The following is a 16,165-nucleotide window of genomic DNA, read 5'->3' as shown; positions in this document are numbered from 1 at the left end:
CCTTGAGTTTCAGCATAGACCCTGGAGAAAGGGTTTCTAGGCATAACATTTTGTCCTCTTAACTTTACAGTTTCCAGAGAAATAGGCACCAGATCTACTTATTATCCAGACCTTTACATAAAGTCTTGAGAGAGAAATACATATGAAATGGAGCAAGAAAGAATTCATTGATTTAACACACTTTTATTGAGAATACTTTTATTGATTTACATACAAAGATATTTATAGTAGCATTATTTGTAATAGGGAAGAAACAAAACTATCTTGATTGCAAATAATGAAAGATTAGTATTTAAGATTTGTGTTAGTCACTCAGTCCTGTCTGACTCTTTGCGACCCCATGGACTGTAGCCCGCCAGGCTCCTCTGTCCATGGGGATTCTCCAGGTAAGAATACTGGAGTGGGTTGCTATTCTGTTCTCCAAGGGATCTTCCCAACCCAGAAATTGAACCCCAGGTCTCCTGCATTGCAGGCAGATACTTTACCATCTGAGCCACCAAGACTTGGTATTAAGTAAGAGAAGCACGTCGTGGGACAATTATATAACAAAGCCCAATTTTCATTAGAAAAACTGTGTGTGTGTGTGTGTGTGTGTGTTTGCATAAGCAAAGAAGAAAAATTAATATGCACTTAACTGTTGATGACGTAAAATAGTCTAAAGGTAGGAAGATAATTAGGGAGCAGTAAACAAATTCACAAACTGGAAAAGTAAATCTTGGATCTGGGGTGAAAAGTGTCACTGAATGGGTCATTGCAATTGCTTTATAAGGAATGATTGGACTCTTGGAGGCACTATGATTGGCAGTAGATGTAAGAATGTTGAATGTGCCATCAAGTCCCAGACCAACAGAGTGATCTGGAGAAGTGAGTTTTCTCTGTGAACTTTATTTAGTCTCTCCCCAGGTTGTACGTGGGTCAAAATGAAATAAAGTCTTTGTGTGAAAAGAGGGTGAAAACAGCCAAGTGCCATCCAGATTCAGCTTCCAGCTGTTCTATTATGCAGACATTAAAGACAAGGAGCTCAAGACCAGAGATCACACTCCACCCAGGTAGTCTTTCCATCCGTATCTTGTCTCTGGTTTCTCTAACGGTTCCTTTTTCAGTTTCCAGCTAGGATGGCAATACCAGACTTTCTTGACAACATTCTATGGGGTTACATTGTCCTTTTTGGCCTCTGTACCACTCAGGTCTGGAGAATTATAAACTGTCTCCAGTCTTTATCTGCAGAAAAGGTCAGAGGGGCTCAGCCTTCACTGCTGGCTCAGCTGGAGTCTTGGGGGCATTGTCCCCAGAAATGTGACTTCTCAGTCCCAATGATGGGTTCATCCTTGTGCATTCAACTGAGAGAAAGGGTGGGGACAGATGGGCTCAGTGGCAGATGGTCAGAGGGGTTGGGTGATAGAACCAGAGGCAGAAGAAAGGCCGAAGAGGCCCAGAGAAGGAGGCCTGGGGGAAAGTGTAGATGTGGGACCCATCAGCCACACTATAGAAGGAGACATGCCCAGCTTCATAGTCCAAGAAGACCCCCACCCGGCTGGGGGGCTCACTCAGGGGGAGAGCAGTCCGAGGGGAGGTGAGGGCCTGGTACTTATTGGCGTAGAGTTCCACAGCCCAGAATCCATTCTGAGGTGACTCTGCGATCCCCCAAGCCCTATCCACGTTTTCCTCACAAACCCCCAGCTCCCAGTAAGTCCTGTCGCCCACTTCCACCTCCCAGTAATGTCTCCCCGAAGAGAAGGACCTGTGGCCCAGCACACAAGGGTCAAAAGAAAACCTCTCAGGTTTTTCAGGAAGATTCTGCCACAAGTTTCTCCGCTTCACACTTCGGTGATCTTCAGACAGAAAGAGTTCAAAGAAGGCAGTATTTGGATCCAGAGTCACATGAGCTGTGGAAAGCATTAGAGAGAACAGAAGTCCTGTCAACTCCGGTATCCCAGGGCCCTCAGTGACTGGGAAGTGGGGAAAAAAGAAGCCATTCCTAACCCATGAAGTTGCCTTCCTTTCTCCACAAAAGAGGTGGAGTGATAAACATTTCCCCAGATGTCTTCAGGATCATACTTCAAAGAGCTTAGGAGAGTTCAGAGACTTACAAGGAGGAGATAATCCAGAGGTTCCAGGTCCCTGGGAGCAGGGGTGGCTAATCACAGCCCGCCCCCCCCCCCGCCGCCCCCCGCAATACTCTCATCCCCCACAGCATTTTGTACACCCCCTCTCATGTCATCGCACTATTATTGTTTATTTCATATTTCTGTCCTCTACTAGACCAGGACCCCAAAAAGTAAAGACTATATTTGTTCATCTTTGTATTCTTACTGTCTAGCATTGTCAGACTCTGCCTCACAATTGGTGCTCAATAATGTTTGCAGAATAAAGGGCTGGGGAATGTCCTTGGCCAGCCTCTAGCCACACCTCTCTACCAACCTGAAACCCCAGGACATTTCACGGAGAATTATCTGGCCAGAGATTTTTGGCCAACTGTGTAAAACATCTGGAGCAAATGCATACCCATCTTTAATAGACTGTCCCTGAATCTCACAGGTTAGAAGTGTCATATGGGAGAAACTTTTATGGGTTCATCAAACATTGGTTCCTTTTCCTCCTGGGTACATAGCGAGATGACATTTTCTAGTCCCTCTTGGATATCCAGCAGAAGAGTTGGCTGCTTCCAGGCCTCACCAATAAGAAAACCTTTACACAATATTTGCATTCCTTTTTCTGCCATTTGCCAGCTAAATGTAGAGGAGAGTGAGGCCCTAGGTCAAAATCTAGCAAAGCTCCTACATCCCCATTTGATCTGTCCTGAACACTGAAGAGATGAAGTAATATACTGTTGTTGTGTTTCCCTAATGAGATGCTCTGAGGGGAGAGAAGCTAGGTGGACAGAGTCGCCACATCTCCTCTAAGATGCACAGAACCCACTAGAGACTGAATGTCATTTGAATGAAACCTTTCTAGTTGTACCCTTAGGTCCATGATGCTGAAGATATTGAGTGATAGTTGCTCAGTCATGCCTGACTCTTTGCCACTCCATGGACTGTAGCCTGCCAGACTCCTCTGTCCATGGAATTCTCCAGGCAAGATTACTGGAGTGGGTTGCCATGAGTAGTAGAGAGACTCAAGAGAGGAAGTAGATGAGGAGCCCTTTAAGAAGGAAAAGAAAAGAAAAAAAAATGGTATAAACTTCTGGAAAGGAAAAAGGTGCAGGTGCTGAACTGAAACTTGGTAGTACTTGATCTTGATGTTACTTGGATCCTCCCTGGGTCTCAGTTCATTGCCTGCCCAGCCAGGCCACTATTTGGGGCTGGAAGATGGAGAAAGACCACTAAGATCTTCTTTTATGGAGTCCTGGGCCTGAGACCATAAGAATTAGACAGTCACTCACCAGCATAGGACCGAGCTTTTTTCCAATCTGCAATAGAAAAAAGAGAGGTGAGTGCTCCCTGGCGAGAGCCATATATTTCTTGGCCCTTTCTGTGCTCTGGTTGCCTTTCCTTCCCTCCTTGGCACCCTCATCACTCATCTCCAGAATTTGTCTGGGCTCCTTCCTGGGCTCATGTTCCTAAAAGAGAAAATGTCTAGGAGGAAAGAGGCCAGTCAAAATGTACTCTTCTGTTTTCCCTTCTTGGTTCCTAAGCACAGGCTCCAACTCCACCGGGAGCTCTTTACTCATCTCTCTATATTCCCCATACTGGACGGCTTTGTGCTTCAGTAGCTGAAAGGCACCAGCTTATGCAAACATGAGAAGGCTGCCATCACAGGGGACATGGTCCTGGACATAGGACAGAACTCTGAGGGATTCACTCCTTTCTTCACTGTGATCATGCATTAGTCATTCTCACAGTCAGGCACCTGACCCCATCTCCTGCATCTTTTCCATGACCTCCATACACTGTCCTGCATGGAGTAAGGATGGCTGCTGCTGCTGCTGCTGCCTGGAAATCTGTCTCTTATTTAGCTAGTCTCTGCAGGAAACATGCCTTTTTCATAGTTAATATGCAACCTTTTGCTGTGATTAGGGAGTCCCACACACTTATTTATTTATTTATTTTTGTACCCTCACCTGGGGGAGCTGCCCGTGTGCTCTGGGCACTGTATCCGCTATTAGCTCACAGCTCTTGCCTTGATCCCAATGTGTTATTAGCCACAACTCATTAGCCATGAAACCCAAAGCCAGTTTAATTAACTATTCAGTCTCCATTTCTACATCTGTAGGATGGAGATCAGACTAACACTTGCTACTTATAGACTAACACCTGCAAAAATACTGAATCACCATGCTGAACACCTGAAACTAACACAATATTGTAAGTATGAGGGAGGTCACAATTAACTTCATTACCTCCACCATAGTTTGAGTGAAGTGAAGTTGCTCAGTCGCGTCTGACTCTTTGTGACCCCATGGACTGTAGCCTACCAGGTTCCACCATCCATGGGATTTTCCAGGCAAGAATACTGGAGTGGGTTGTCATTTCCTTCTCCAGGAGATCTTCCCGACCCAGGGATTGAACCCAGGTCTCCCGCATTGTAGGCAGAGGCTTTAACATCTAAGCCACCAGGGAAGTCTAATTGTAACTATATTATACTCTAATTAATAAAATTTTTTAATCTAAAAAAGGCATTTTGAATTATGAAAGGTCACAAAAAAAAAAAAGAAGAAGAAAGAAAAAGATACAGAGGAGAAGAAAAAATAGCTTATATTTCTAGCCCTGACCTCCTGTATGGACTACACACTTGATTATCCAACTGCCTATTCTGCATCTTCACTTGGATCACTAACACCCTCTTCAGCATTCTGACTCTGTGCTACCCCCTCCCCTTGCCCTGACTACCTTGTTTTCTTTTGGCTTCCCCGTTGCAGAAAAATGGCAATTCCATTTTTATAGTTTCTTAGGCCTAAAAACCGTGGAGTCATCCTTGATCCACTCCTTCACTTTTGCACTACACTATCAACAAGGGTATTTTTACTCTGTTTTAAAAATAAATCCAGCACTGAAGCCCCTCTCACCACTTCCAGCACTCCTCCTTGGTAAAAACCATCCTCATCTCTCCCCTTGATGTCTGCGGTAGCTCCCAGCTGGTCCAGTCGTGTCCAACTCTCTGCAATCCTATGGACAGTAGCCTGACAGGCTTCTCTGTCCATGGGATTCCCCAGGCCAGAATTCTGGTGTGGGTTGCCATTTCCTCCTCCAGGGATCTTCCCGACCCAGGGATTGAACCTGCATCTCTTATGTCTCCTGTATTGGCTGCTAAGTGGCTTCAGTCATGTCTGACTCTGTGCGACCCCATAGACGGCAGCCCACCAGGGTCCTCCGTCCCTGGGATTCTCCAGGCAAGAACACTGGAGTGGGTTGCCATTTCCTTCTCCAATGCATGAAAGTGAAAAGTCAAAGTGAAGTCACTCAGTCGTGTCCGACTCTTAGCGACGCCATGGACTGCAGCCTACCAGGCTCCTCCATCCATGGGATTTTCCAGGCAAGAGTACTGGAGTGGGATGCCATTGCCTTCTCCACCTGTATTGGCAGGTGCGTTCTTTACCTCTAGCGCCACCAAGTCAATCTCACTGTAGCATCTAAAGTAACTTCTCAAAACATAAGTCAGGTTCAGCTCCCCTTCTGCTCAAAACCCACCAGTGGCTCCTTTCTAGAAGCAAAGCCAAAGCCAGCATGGATGACTTTCAAGGCTGTGTGATCTGACCCTCCAAACCCCTCTGATTCTACCTGCTCCGATTCTCCTGATCACTCCCTGCCTTCTAGCAACACCGACCCCTTTGCTACTCTTCAAACAAACTAGTGTGTTTCTGACTCTGGGCTTTGGCACTGTGGTTCTCTCTAGTTAGAATGCTTTTCCCTCGGCTATTCCTGTGGCTTGCTCGTCTACTTCACCATCACTCTATTTTATTATAATTTTTAAAATTGAAGTATAGTTGATGTACAATATTTTGTTACAGGTGTACAATTAACCACCTTATTTTAAACTGCACCTTCCAATGCAATATTCTGTTATCTCCTGAGTGCTTATTATCATGTGCCAAACTGTATATTATACTATTTCATTTTTTTTTCTACCTTCTTCCACTAGAAGGTAGATTCTTTGTGAATGGGATATTTCTGTTGTGTTCATTTCTGTGCCTAGGGCACTTAGAAGAGTAACTTAGTTACTAGTTACTAGTAACATAGTTAATAGTTGTGGATCTTTGTTGAGCTGGTGAATGAGTGAATGAAATGAATAGAGAATCCATGAGGGAAGCTGGAGAGTGAGTGATCCAGGACAAGAATGAAGAAATAGCCTCAGAAAGGGAAAAAGATGCCTGCTCTGTTGAAGTCGGAGCCTACAGATCCGAAAGGGCAGGTGCAGGTGGCAGGGCAGGAAGTTTGCCCCTCTGCCTTCTCTTTTTTCTCTGAGGTGGGGGGTTGCATCACCTTTAGAGGTGTGGGAAAAGGATGCGGTGATGAAGGATCAAAGCTAATGCTCACTGAACTTAGCTATGTGCTACAACTCTACTAGGTGTCCCCACCTTTATATCTCATTTCCTAACATCTGCTCAAAGTAGTAGTTGCAATTAAATCAATTTCTAGGTGGGAAAAGTAGAACTTCAAAGAGGTTAAGGAGCTTATCCCAGTTTGTCTGACTGAGTAGAACAAACAGGGTCAACAGATGTGATGAAAGACAGAGGAAATGGGCACAGAAGTGGGAAAATGAATGATACATGCAGGGCACCGCTGGTGGTGTGGTCAGTCCAGTGTGGGGTGGCGCGTGTCAGGGAGTGTCCAGGGATGGAACAGAAATCAGACTGGACCATTAAGGCTGACTGCATTGTGGGGATAAAAATTGCAGATTGGACTTTACCTTTTAATGTAGTGTTTCTTCAATTGAGTTATGTAAAAACCTTGATTAGACACAAATTAATTTCCTCTGAAAATAAATCTTCAAAGTCCTGAGGGAGCCAATTAAAAAATGTAGCAATGAAAGTTAAAATCTGTCTTTAGACAGTTCCTTTGTCACTAATGCAATTATGAACACAGCAGTTAGCTTAGAAACTAGAACCATTCACACAATAATTGATTAACAACAACAAAAAAATGGATATTACGCAGGTGATGTAGAATCTGCTTAGGTTGTGTTAGTTTTGACAAAAATTGACATTAAGACAATTTTTCTTAGAAATTTGAAAATCCTTTTAGAATTTACAAATATCCACCCCAGTAAGACGGCAGAAGGCAATGGGAAGCCACAGATGATTTGGGGCGTAAGAGGAATGTAATCAGATTTCTATCTTAGCAAGCTTACTTTGAAACTCTAAACTATGGAAACTTTTCACAGGCAAGGTCTTGTTTATGCTGGTTGTTTTTTTAGATTTTTTTGGGTCTGTTTCCTAACATTTATTTAGGAACTAAGTCTTAAAAGGAAAAGGGCAGCAGTAGCTCTTGAGGGAACAGAAGCAGCTTGCTGTTGAGAGAAGGGTCTTGATAATCTACTCCCAGGGATCTTTGACAAAAGAAGAAAGAAAGATTGGGGGAGGTATTCTATGCCTGAGTAGGGGTCCTGGGCTAAGCAGTAAATGGACTTGCCCTGAGGGAAGGAGAGAAAGGAGCCCCCTTGGCTGGGTGGTGGTAGCATTGGATGGTGAGGGGAGGGGAGGAGGAAGGGCAGGTTGACAGCAAAGGGAATGGAGTTCAGTGTTGGCAATAGGTTTGAAAAATCTTTGGGGCATCCATGACATATCAACAGAGCTACTGGGGTTATCGGCTTAAGTCCAGATGGTGCAAGAATGAGCAAGGCTTCAGAGGAAAGAATCAGGAGAAAGGCACTTATTAAATGAAGCAGATAAAGTGTTAGATGAAAAACAAAAATTTCAATTTACTCACCATCCACTTTCTGGGCTTTTCTCCAGCCTAAAGTAGAACAAAGAAACTTCATGAGATCAATGACACATGAGAGGGTCTCAAATTGTACACGTGGGAGGAGGAAGTATGGAACTTACGGAGCTCTCTTTGGAGTTGCTCTGCAAAATGACAAGAAATGAATCAGTATGGTTCATAGGAGAAGGGCCAGGTTTACATGGAAAGGGTCTGTGGGAGACCCTTTCCTGCATCATGTGTGCAGTGAGTCTGTTGAGCTGTCCCCAAACTAGAAAAACCAGGGCACAGTCAGGGTCCCAGGATCGGGGAAGTAAAGAGGTGGGGGTGCTGGTATTGAGGGAGGAAAGACTGAATGTAAAAACCTCAACTTCAAATCCCCTTCGCCCTCTTAGTCCTGGTCCTCCCCTTTCCCCTCTGTCCAATCCCTTTTCCGTAGTCTTCTTTGGACCTCACTGCCTCAGTCTTCTGATTCCTTTACCTTTGGTCCAGCATTCTCGATCTTTCTCTCGGCGAAGTTTCCAGATGAAACCAAGAGCAGCCAGCAGGAAAAGTCCCAGAAGAAGCAGGAGTGAGGTCTGAGCTGTTGCCCAAGGAAAGTCCTTCAGAAAGGCAGTGCCTGAACCGGAAGTGCTGGGCATTATTTCTGCAGCAAAAAGAAGGAAAGGGCCAAGGCCTGGGGGTGCTGGGGAACACAGAGGATGCTGGAGGACTCCCTGAGATGCCTGGGTCAGACCAGTAGCAGAGGGGCCTGGCTGGGAGAATAAGTGACTCCAGCTCTGCCCCATTCTCTCCCAAAGGATGACTGGGAAACCAAGATACTTTGAGAGACAGCATGGAACGACAACAAGTAAGTATAAAGGCTCTGGGTGTGTGTGTGTGTGTTAGTTGCTCAGTCATGTCTGTGTCTTTGCAATTCCATGGACTATAGCTCGCCAGGCTCCTCTAACCATGGAATTCTCCAGGCAAGAATACTGGAGTGGGTAGTGTTTCCCTTCTCCAGGGGATCTTCCCAACCCAGGGATCAAACCCAGCTCTCCTGCACTTCAGGCAGATTCTTTAAGTGTTAAATTAAGGAGGTCCAAATCACTCCTGAAATATGGAACTAAAACTGGGATCAGGAGGTAGGGGTGGAAATTGCCCCCTTTTCCTCAATTCGTGAGAAGAGATGCCTTCCAGTGAAAATCACCCTGAACGTGGGAGGAATGTGGGAGCCTCTGACTTTACTTGCAATTGTTAAGAGAAGTGTATTTTTGGTAGGGAAGTGGATGATGCTGGGAATTAGAAGCCCTGAGTACTAGTCCCACCTCCACTGCAGACTCGTAATTTCAGCCAAGCCATCCTGTGTCCCTCTGTCTCCACTATAATGGGGAGAGTTCAATAATATTACCTGTGCTATCAGTACCATCAGATCAACAAGCAAGCTGCGAGAAGAGAACCTGGCTATATATATGAAATTTTATGCATGTGTTTCTTTTAAATATCCCTTAGCACCAGGCCATGCTATTCATTTAGTTGTTGTCTAGTTGCTAAGTCATGTCTGACTCTTTTGAGACCCCATGGGCTGTAGCCCACAAGGCTCCTCTGTCCATGGGATTGCCTAGGCAAAAATACTGGAGTGGGCTGCCATTTCCTTCTCCAGGGGATCTTCCCCATCCATGGATGGAACCTGCATCTCCTACATTGGCAGGTAGGTTCTTTACCACTGAGCTACCAGGAAGCCCAATAAATACACTGAGTCAAAAAACAAAAAAGAGTGTGTAAACCTTTTATTTCTCTATCAGCAAAAGGATTCCACGTAACTAGAGAGCCTTTCCAAAGAGGTTTTGCAAATTCAGCGACACATTTTATGTGCAGGAAAAGTTAAATTAATAAAATAAAAACTACCTATACAAGTCAGAACAGAGTCATAACTGATATAAATATAACAGCCTAAGGTCAATGCCATAAGCAAATTTCCTCCCAGTATCTGATGAATGTCATTGTTGTGAGGATTAAATAAACAATGAACAATCAGTTGTCGTTAACCTTCCTAATACAGTAGAATTTTTATTGACAAAATAGGTTCTGGCAATTTTTCCTGAGACTAAAGCATCATGGTTTTTTGTTTGATTACTCATTACTTCTCACAGAAACCTACTTCCTTATTTGTATATATTTGTCCTTTCTCCAGAAAATTTACATCTAGATTGTGGACTGTTTTGTATCATTTCCTAGCTATTTTGTACTGGTAATGGCTTTACAATGAATATTCTGTATGTCTTAATAAAGGATAATTTTTAAAAGATAAATATACAAAAAGACTGTGCAAAAAATTTATTTAACTTATTATTTAATAAGAAAACCAGTAAAAATGTTAAAAGTGGTTTAAATGAGGATTTGATTTGCAAAATCTTATATTCTCTATCAGAGAGAAGTCATTTGCATCACTAAGGACAGGAACAATTTGTATTACTCTCAGTGTTCTATAAATTAACATCTGTCTCTACAAAGTTGTAAATGATCTAGAAAAATAAGCAATGGCTTTGTCCTATGGAATCAGAGATCCCTAATGTGAGAACTACCAGACAGGATTAGTATTCCTTAGAAGAGACACCCAGTCATCCTTTTTAACCACTGAAAGTCTTTCACAAATTTTCCTGGCCATTCTTTCTTTCCCCTAGTGTTGAGCACAAAGCAGTCAGGGATGGTTTACACAGAGGCAGCAAATATTTGTTAAACAAATAATTTCCTAAGAAATACTGCAAAGTGTGCTTTTAAAAAAACCAAGAGCAAAAAAAAAAAAAAAAAAAAGATCAAGAGGACTTCCAGAAATGATTCAGACCATTTGCAAAGAGGCTAAAAGAAAGACAGAGAATTACACACGTGTACCTCCCTCTGTCCCTTTAAAAGCCATCCTCACCTGCATCCTTCTGCCCAGCAGTGGTGGCTTCACGGAAGTCCCAGCCCTGGGCAAATGGTGAGTACTCAGGGACTCTGACTTGGCATCTCCCAGTGGGAGAGCTACAGGCTTGCCCTTTGCGGTGCAGATGGGTCCCATCCTTGTCCAAGCTCATGACCCGAGAGGACTGCTCCTGCTGCTGCTGGATGTCCATGGGCTCCTGTCTCACTTGCAGGGAGAGGGAACCAGGAAGTTCACTGTCCTTCAGACCTCGGCGGCAAAGTCTGTCACCTCAAGGGTTGCTCCCTGCCAAATGAGCTGCTTCCCAACCAGTAAGAGCGAGAAGAGGAGGAGACAGGTAGGAATGAAGGACACTGGGCCAACCTTAAGTTGGGTCACACCTCTCCCTCAGGAGTCTGGGAAAACAGATACATCTGAGTCCCTGCTTTATTTTTGTCCATAACTCTTAAAATGTTTTCATCTCTCTATATTGGTACGATCACTAGGTAAAATAACTTGTATTACAATTTGCTAAATCAGGGAACTTTAAACACAGGAGACTCTCAGCAACCATTTTGCAGAATGAATGAATATAGTTTTCTGCCTGGAGGTTTAATGGGAGAAACAGAGAATCAAGGCAGAGAAACAAGGCAGCAGGCAGAGGGGAGTTGGCCTGGGAGGCAAGGAAGCTGGCTTGAGTTTCTAAGCAGAGAGCACTGTCTGTTTGCTGTGGGCCATACCTGTGCTGAGCATGGAGGCAGGAACAGAGGAGTAGAGAGAGGAGTCGGAGGGCCTGGGCCTTCCAGAAGCCTGCAGCTCACACCTGCTGGCTGTCTCCCCACTGTCAATTCTCTCATGCACTCACATTTCTCTGCTCCTCAGGGTGACTCAGTCTTTGAATCACTTTGTGATTCAGAAACTAGGCTGGACCCGGGCTCCAGTCAGGATTGTCCACTGCCTGGTCTCTCAGGCGGGATCACAGGCAGAGGCTGGGGAATACTCACGGGCTGGATCTGCCTTTGGCAGGGCACCCTGAGAACTCCAGGTAGATGTGTCTGATCACAGTGCCCCTGCCCCGATGGTGACACTGTCTGTGATGGGGATGAACTCTGGACTGTGAACCCCTTTCCTCTACATTTATGATGTAAGATATCGATGTTTTCAGGGAGAGAAGCGAAGTCTAGAGATCAGCCTGCACACACCTGAGTTGGTCACTTTTGCCACAGCACTGCCTACTGGGAACGCATATCACCTGCCATGAGGCCTTTGAGCTCAGCCGGTTTGTTGGCCATATTTCATGGGTCACTGGAGATAGGGCAGTGACATGGCTGGGGGACCTGGGAATGAAGAACAAGCTGGAGGCAAATAATTTTATGTTAAAACAGAACCAGAAAGAAAGCTCAATGCAGGATGTATCTGATAAACATTTTTCACTTCTTTAGTCCTATAGGGCGGAGAAGCCAATGGCACCCCACTCCAGTACTCTTGCCTGGAAAATCCCATGGATGGAGGAGCCTGGTGGGCTGCAGTCCATGGGGTCGCTAAGAGTCGGACACAACTGAGCGACTTCACTTTCACTTTTCACTTTCATGCATTGGAGAAGGAAATGGCAACCCACTCCAGGGATACCAGGCTACCCCCAGGGACGGGGTAGCCTGGTGGGCTGCTGTCTATGGGGTCACACAGAGTCGGACACGACTGAAGCGACTTAGCAGCAGCAGTCCTATAGGGATTTGCAGGATGATGAGAGGACAACAGGGACAGGAGCTAGTGCTAGGAAGAAAGGTCAGGTAGAGGGGTGGAGTCAGAGAATGTACGATTTTCTTATTAATATCAGGAGACAACTTTCACGGCGGGCAGGCAAAGTGGGTAAAACTATAAAAATGATGCTCTAGAGCAGTTAGAACCTGGGACAGACACAGATCAAATGAGTCACCAAGTATTAATACCCTCAGTAAACTTCAGTGGGATACATGCTCTGCAAAAGTCCTTTCCAAATCTGAGCCTCTCTCTGGCTGGCAGATTTTAAGGCCCACAAACCAGATGATACCCAGATGTGGGTAGTAAATGTGTTCTTGACCTAGGGGCACAGCATTTTGGCTAAAAGGGCAAGTATTTCTAGGGTTATGCCATCTGGATTCATGTTTGAATCCACTTGTTTTGCTGGCTGTGTGAACCTGGGCGTGTTATTTACTTCTCTAAGCTTCCTCTACAAAACACGTTGAACTGTAGTGATGGTGTCGTAGGAAGGCTGTGAAGATGGAACCTGGGTGTGTGTGTGAAGCCTTGGTGCAGTGCCTGGCACCGAACACTCGGTAAATATTAGCTATGGCTCTATTAGCTCTCACTCCAATCAACTCAACACTGCGGCTGTTGATTAACATTGAGCTATCCCTCTAGATGGCAAATCCTTGAAGAGTTGTCTGGGCGGTTAATCTTTATTTGAACTTCTCTCACTCTCCCCCAACCCCAATATCCTCCTTACTTTTTCCCAGTCCGCTGACCCCTGAGGGCAGATTCAGCAGTCTTTGCAGTCTGGTTTCTGGAGGGGACCTGCCCAAAGGGGACGATAGCAAAATCCAAAGGGGATAACTGAGACTCCAGGGTTTCAGTCCCAACTGGTCAGCAGGTGACAGTGGCTGCCTCCCTGCTCTAGAGTCAGAGCTCTGTTGAGACACTACTGTGGCTACAGATCTCACCTGCTTGGAAAATACTCTCCCTTTGCTCTTTCAGACCCACTATTGATGTTCCTGCACTGGCCTCAGAGTATGTCACTATTCCTTGCTGGTGTTCCTTCCCTGACCTTTGCAAATGGTCCCTCCAGTAAGCTCTCTTCAATTGCCTTTCTGGACTGTGCCAGGACTGTGACTGGTCTGGGCCCTTGTTGTTGTTCAGTCGCTAAGACGTGTCTGACTCTTTGTGATCCCATGGACTGCAGCACACCAGGCTCGTTTGTTTGTGTCTTCAGATGTCACCTCACCCATGAAAGTCTTTGATCATTATAGCACCTCCCTCCTAAATCTCCTTCCTATGAACCTTCAAAACATTTTATAAGTCAGGAGAGAGGTCTTGGCACTCCATTACCCTTATCAATGCAACTGTTTTAGAGCCTATTCTTTCTCAGAATTCATAATATCACAGATCTCATCTCGTTCCCCTCCCTTTCTCCTTATCCTTTTGCAGCAGACAGTCCTGGCTAAGATGCTTTAGTGGATGTATCCAAAGTCATAACATAATTGGTTTTCAGATTTTTAGCCTAGTGATCTTTCCCTGGCCCCATGCTACTCCTGTTTTATTCTGGGAATCTGATCTGGAGGACTTCAGAGGGGAAGAGACCCTGGGTCCCAGGTATTTGGAGACAGGAATTGGCAGTGTTGTTTTTGCATCTGGCTAAAAGATATCCCACTGAAGCGATCATTACATAAATAGAAAATGAAAGCAGCCCCTGGTGGTACAAAGGCAGGTGATCCCCAGGCACAGGAAAGAAATGTACTGGAATAGACTGGAGAGGCAGGGCCTGGAGAGGAAAGGAAGTGGTGGAGAAGGTGGAGGGCAGGGTTGCTGGCTCACTTCTGATGTGACTTCTTGCTGTGTGCAGCACCCTTTACATCCCATCATTAGTCTCCTTTCAAAATGCTTCCATCTCAAGTCTCTCTCTTATCCATCCTTTCCTCCTATCTCTGCTTTGTTGTTCAGTTGCTAAGTCATGTCCGACTCTTTGTGACCCCATGGACAGCAGCATGTCAGGCTCCTTTGTCCTTGCACCAGACCTCAATTTTCTGAAAAAATTGAGGCTGAGAGAAGTTGGATAATGGAGCAAAGTCACTCAGCCAGACAGCAGCAATGCCAGAGTGAACTCTGCTCTGTCAACTGCAAAGACTGACTTATGAACTGGTTCAGGTGTGCAGCAGGCCTGCCCTGTTGCAGAGGCTGCACATGCTGACCCTGACCCCGACCTCAGCTCAGACCGACTGATTAGGGGGCCAGTTGGCTTTTGTGCAGGCTGGTGAGTCAGGCAATGAGAGTAGGAAAGGAAGCTCCACCCAGCTGAGAAATGTCACACAAATGCATAGTTCCTTGGCTCAAGCCTAGTGGATCTTTTTCTTGCCCAGAGTTTATTAAAGAATAACATGAAAGGAAATTTTTTTGTACTCCAAGAGAAGTGAAAGGCAAAGGAGAAAAGGAAAGATATACTCATTTGAATGCAGAGTTTCAAAGAATAGCAAGGAGAGATAAGAAAGCCTTCCTCAGTGATCAATGCAAAGAAATAGAGGCAAACAATAGAATGAGAAAGACTAGAAATCTCTTCAAGAAAACTAGAGATACCAAGGGAACATTTAATGCAAAGATGGGCTCAATAAAGGACAGAAATGGTATGGACCTAACAGAAGCAGAAGATATTAAGAAGAGGTGGCAAGAATACACAGAAGAACTGTACAAAAAAGATCTTCATGACCCAGATAATCACGATGGTGTGATCACTCACCTGAGATAGATATCTTGAAGTGTGAAGTCAAGTGGGCCTCAGGAAGCATCACTATGAACAAAGCTAGTGGAGGTGATGGAATTCCAGTTGAGCTATTTCAAATTCTAACAGATGATGCTGTTAAAGTGCTGCACTCAATATGCCAGCAAATTTGGAAAACTCAACAGTGGCCACAGGACTGGAAAAGGTCAGTTTTCATTCCAATTCCAAAGAAAGGCAATGCCAAACAATGTTCAAACTACTGCACAATTGCACTCATCTCACACAAAGTAACGCTTAAAATTCCCCAAGCCAGGCTTCAACAGTACGTGAACCGTGAACTTCCAGATGTTCAAGCTGGATTTAGAAAAGGCAGAGGAACCAGAGATCAAACTGCCAACATCCACTGGATCATTGAAAAAGTGAGAGAGTTCCAGAAAAACATCTATTTCTGCTTTATTGATTATGCCAAAGCCTTTGACTGTGTGGATCACAACAAACTCTGGAAAATTCTGAAAGAGATGGGAATACCAGACCACCTGACCTGCCTCCTGAGAAATCTGTTTGCAGGTCAGGAAGCAACAGTTAGAACTGGACATGGAACAACAGACTGGTTCCAAATTGGGAAAGGACTACATCAAGGTTGTATATTGTCACCCTGCTTATTTAACTTATATGCAGAGTACATCATGTGAAATGCCAGGCTAGATGAAGCACAAGCTGGAATTAAGATTGCTGGGAGAAATATCAATAACCTCAGATATGCAGATAACACCACCCTTATGGCAGAAAGTGAAGAACTAAAGAGCCTCTTGATGAAAGTGCAAGAGGAGAGTGAAAAAGCTGGCTTAAAACTCAACATTCAAAAAACTAAGATCATGGTCCTAACACTTCATGGCAAATAGATGGGGAAATAATGGAAACGGTGAGAGACTTTATTTTTTTGTGCTCCAAAATCACTGC

The 16,165-nt window shown here is 44.8% G+C and overlaps 1 protein-coding gene across 6 annotated transcripts; it reads right to left on the bottom strand.

Annotated features, from left to right (window-relative positions):
* Positions 1-173: 173 nt before the first annotated feature.
* On the bottom strand, positions 174-12,166 carry LOC102403511 (butyrophilin subfamily 1 member A1-like). Of its 6 annotated transcripts, none has more exons than XM_025295893.3 (7): positions 11,478-12,166; positions 10,759-10,965; positions 8,338-8,475; positions 7,982-8,002; positions 7,866-7,892; positions 3,383-3,409; positions 174-1,886 (listed from the first exon to the last, which is right to left on the bottom strand). In XM_025295893.3, the coding sequence occupies exons 1-7, from the start codon at positions 11,488-11,490 to the stop codon at positions 1,369-1,371; spliced, it is 951 nt and encodes a 316-aa protein (XP_025151678.2). In that variant the 5' UTR covers positions 11,491-12,166; the 3' UTR covers positions 174-1,368. The 6 variants fall into 6 exon arrangements, with proteins under 6 accessions (XP_025151678.2, XP_025151635.2, XP_025151669.2 ...); XM_025295850.3 differs by having other exon boundaries at positions 8,338-8,502; positions 11,478-12,161; XM_025295884.3 differs by having other exon boundaries at positions 8,338-8,502; positions 11,603-12,160.
* Between the last annotated feature and the right edge of the window lie 3,999 nt (positions 12,167-16,165).

This window comes from Bubalus bubalis, chromosome 2 (assembly GCF_019923935.1).
Source record: "Bubalus bubalis isolate 160015118507 breed Murrah chromosome 2, NDDB_SH_1, whole genome shotgun sequence".
NCBI lineage: Eukaryota > Metazoa > Chordata > Mammalia > Artiodactyla > Bovidae > Bubalus > Bubalus bubalis.
The sequence above is the reverse complement of the archived record's forward strand: the minus strand, read 5'-3'. Positions and strand labels throughout refer to the sequence as shown.

Coding starts and splice junctions, on each gene's coding strand:
- LOC102403511 (XM_025295850.3), bottom strand. Junction 8,503..10,758: donor TGCTGGGCAGAAGGATGCAG/GTGAGGATGGCT, acceptor TTTTTGCTGCAG/AAATAATGCCCAGCACTTCC. Junction 3,410..7,865: donor AAAAGCCCAGAAAGTGGATG/GTGAGTAAATTG, acceptor TTTCTATTGCAG/ATTGGAAAAAAGCTCGGTCC.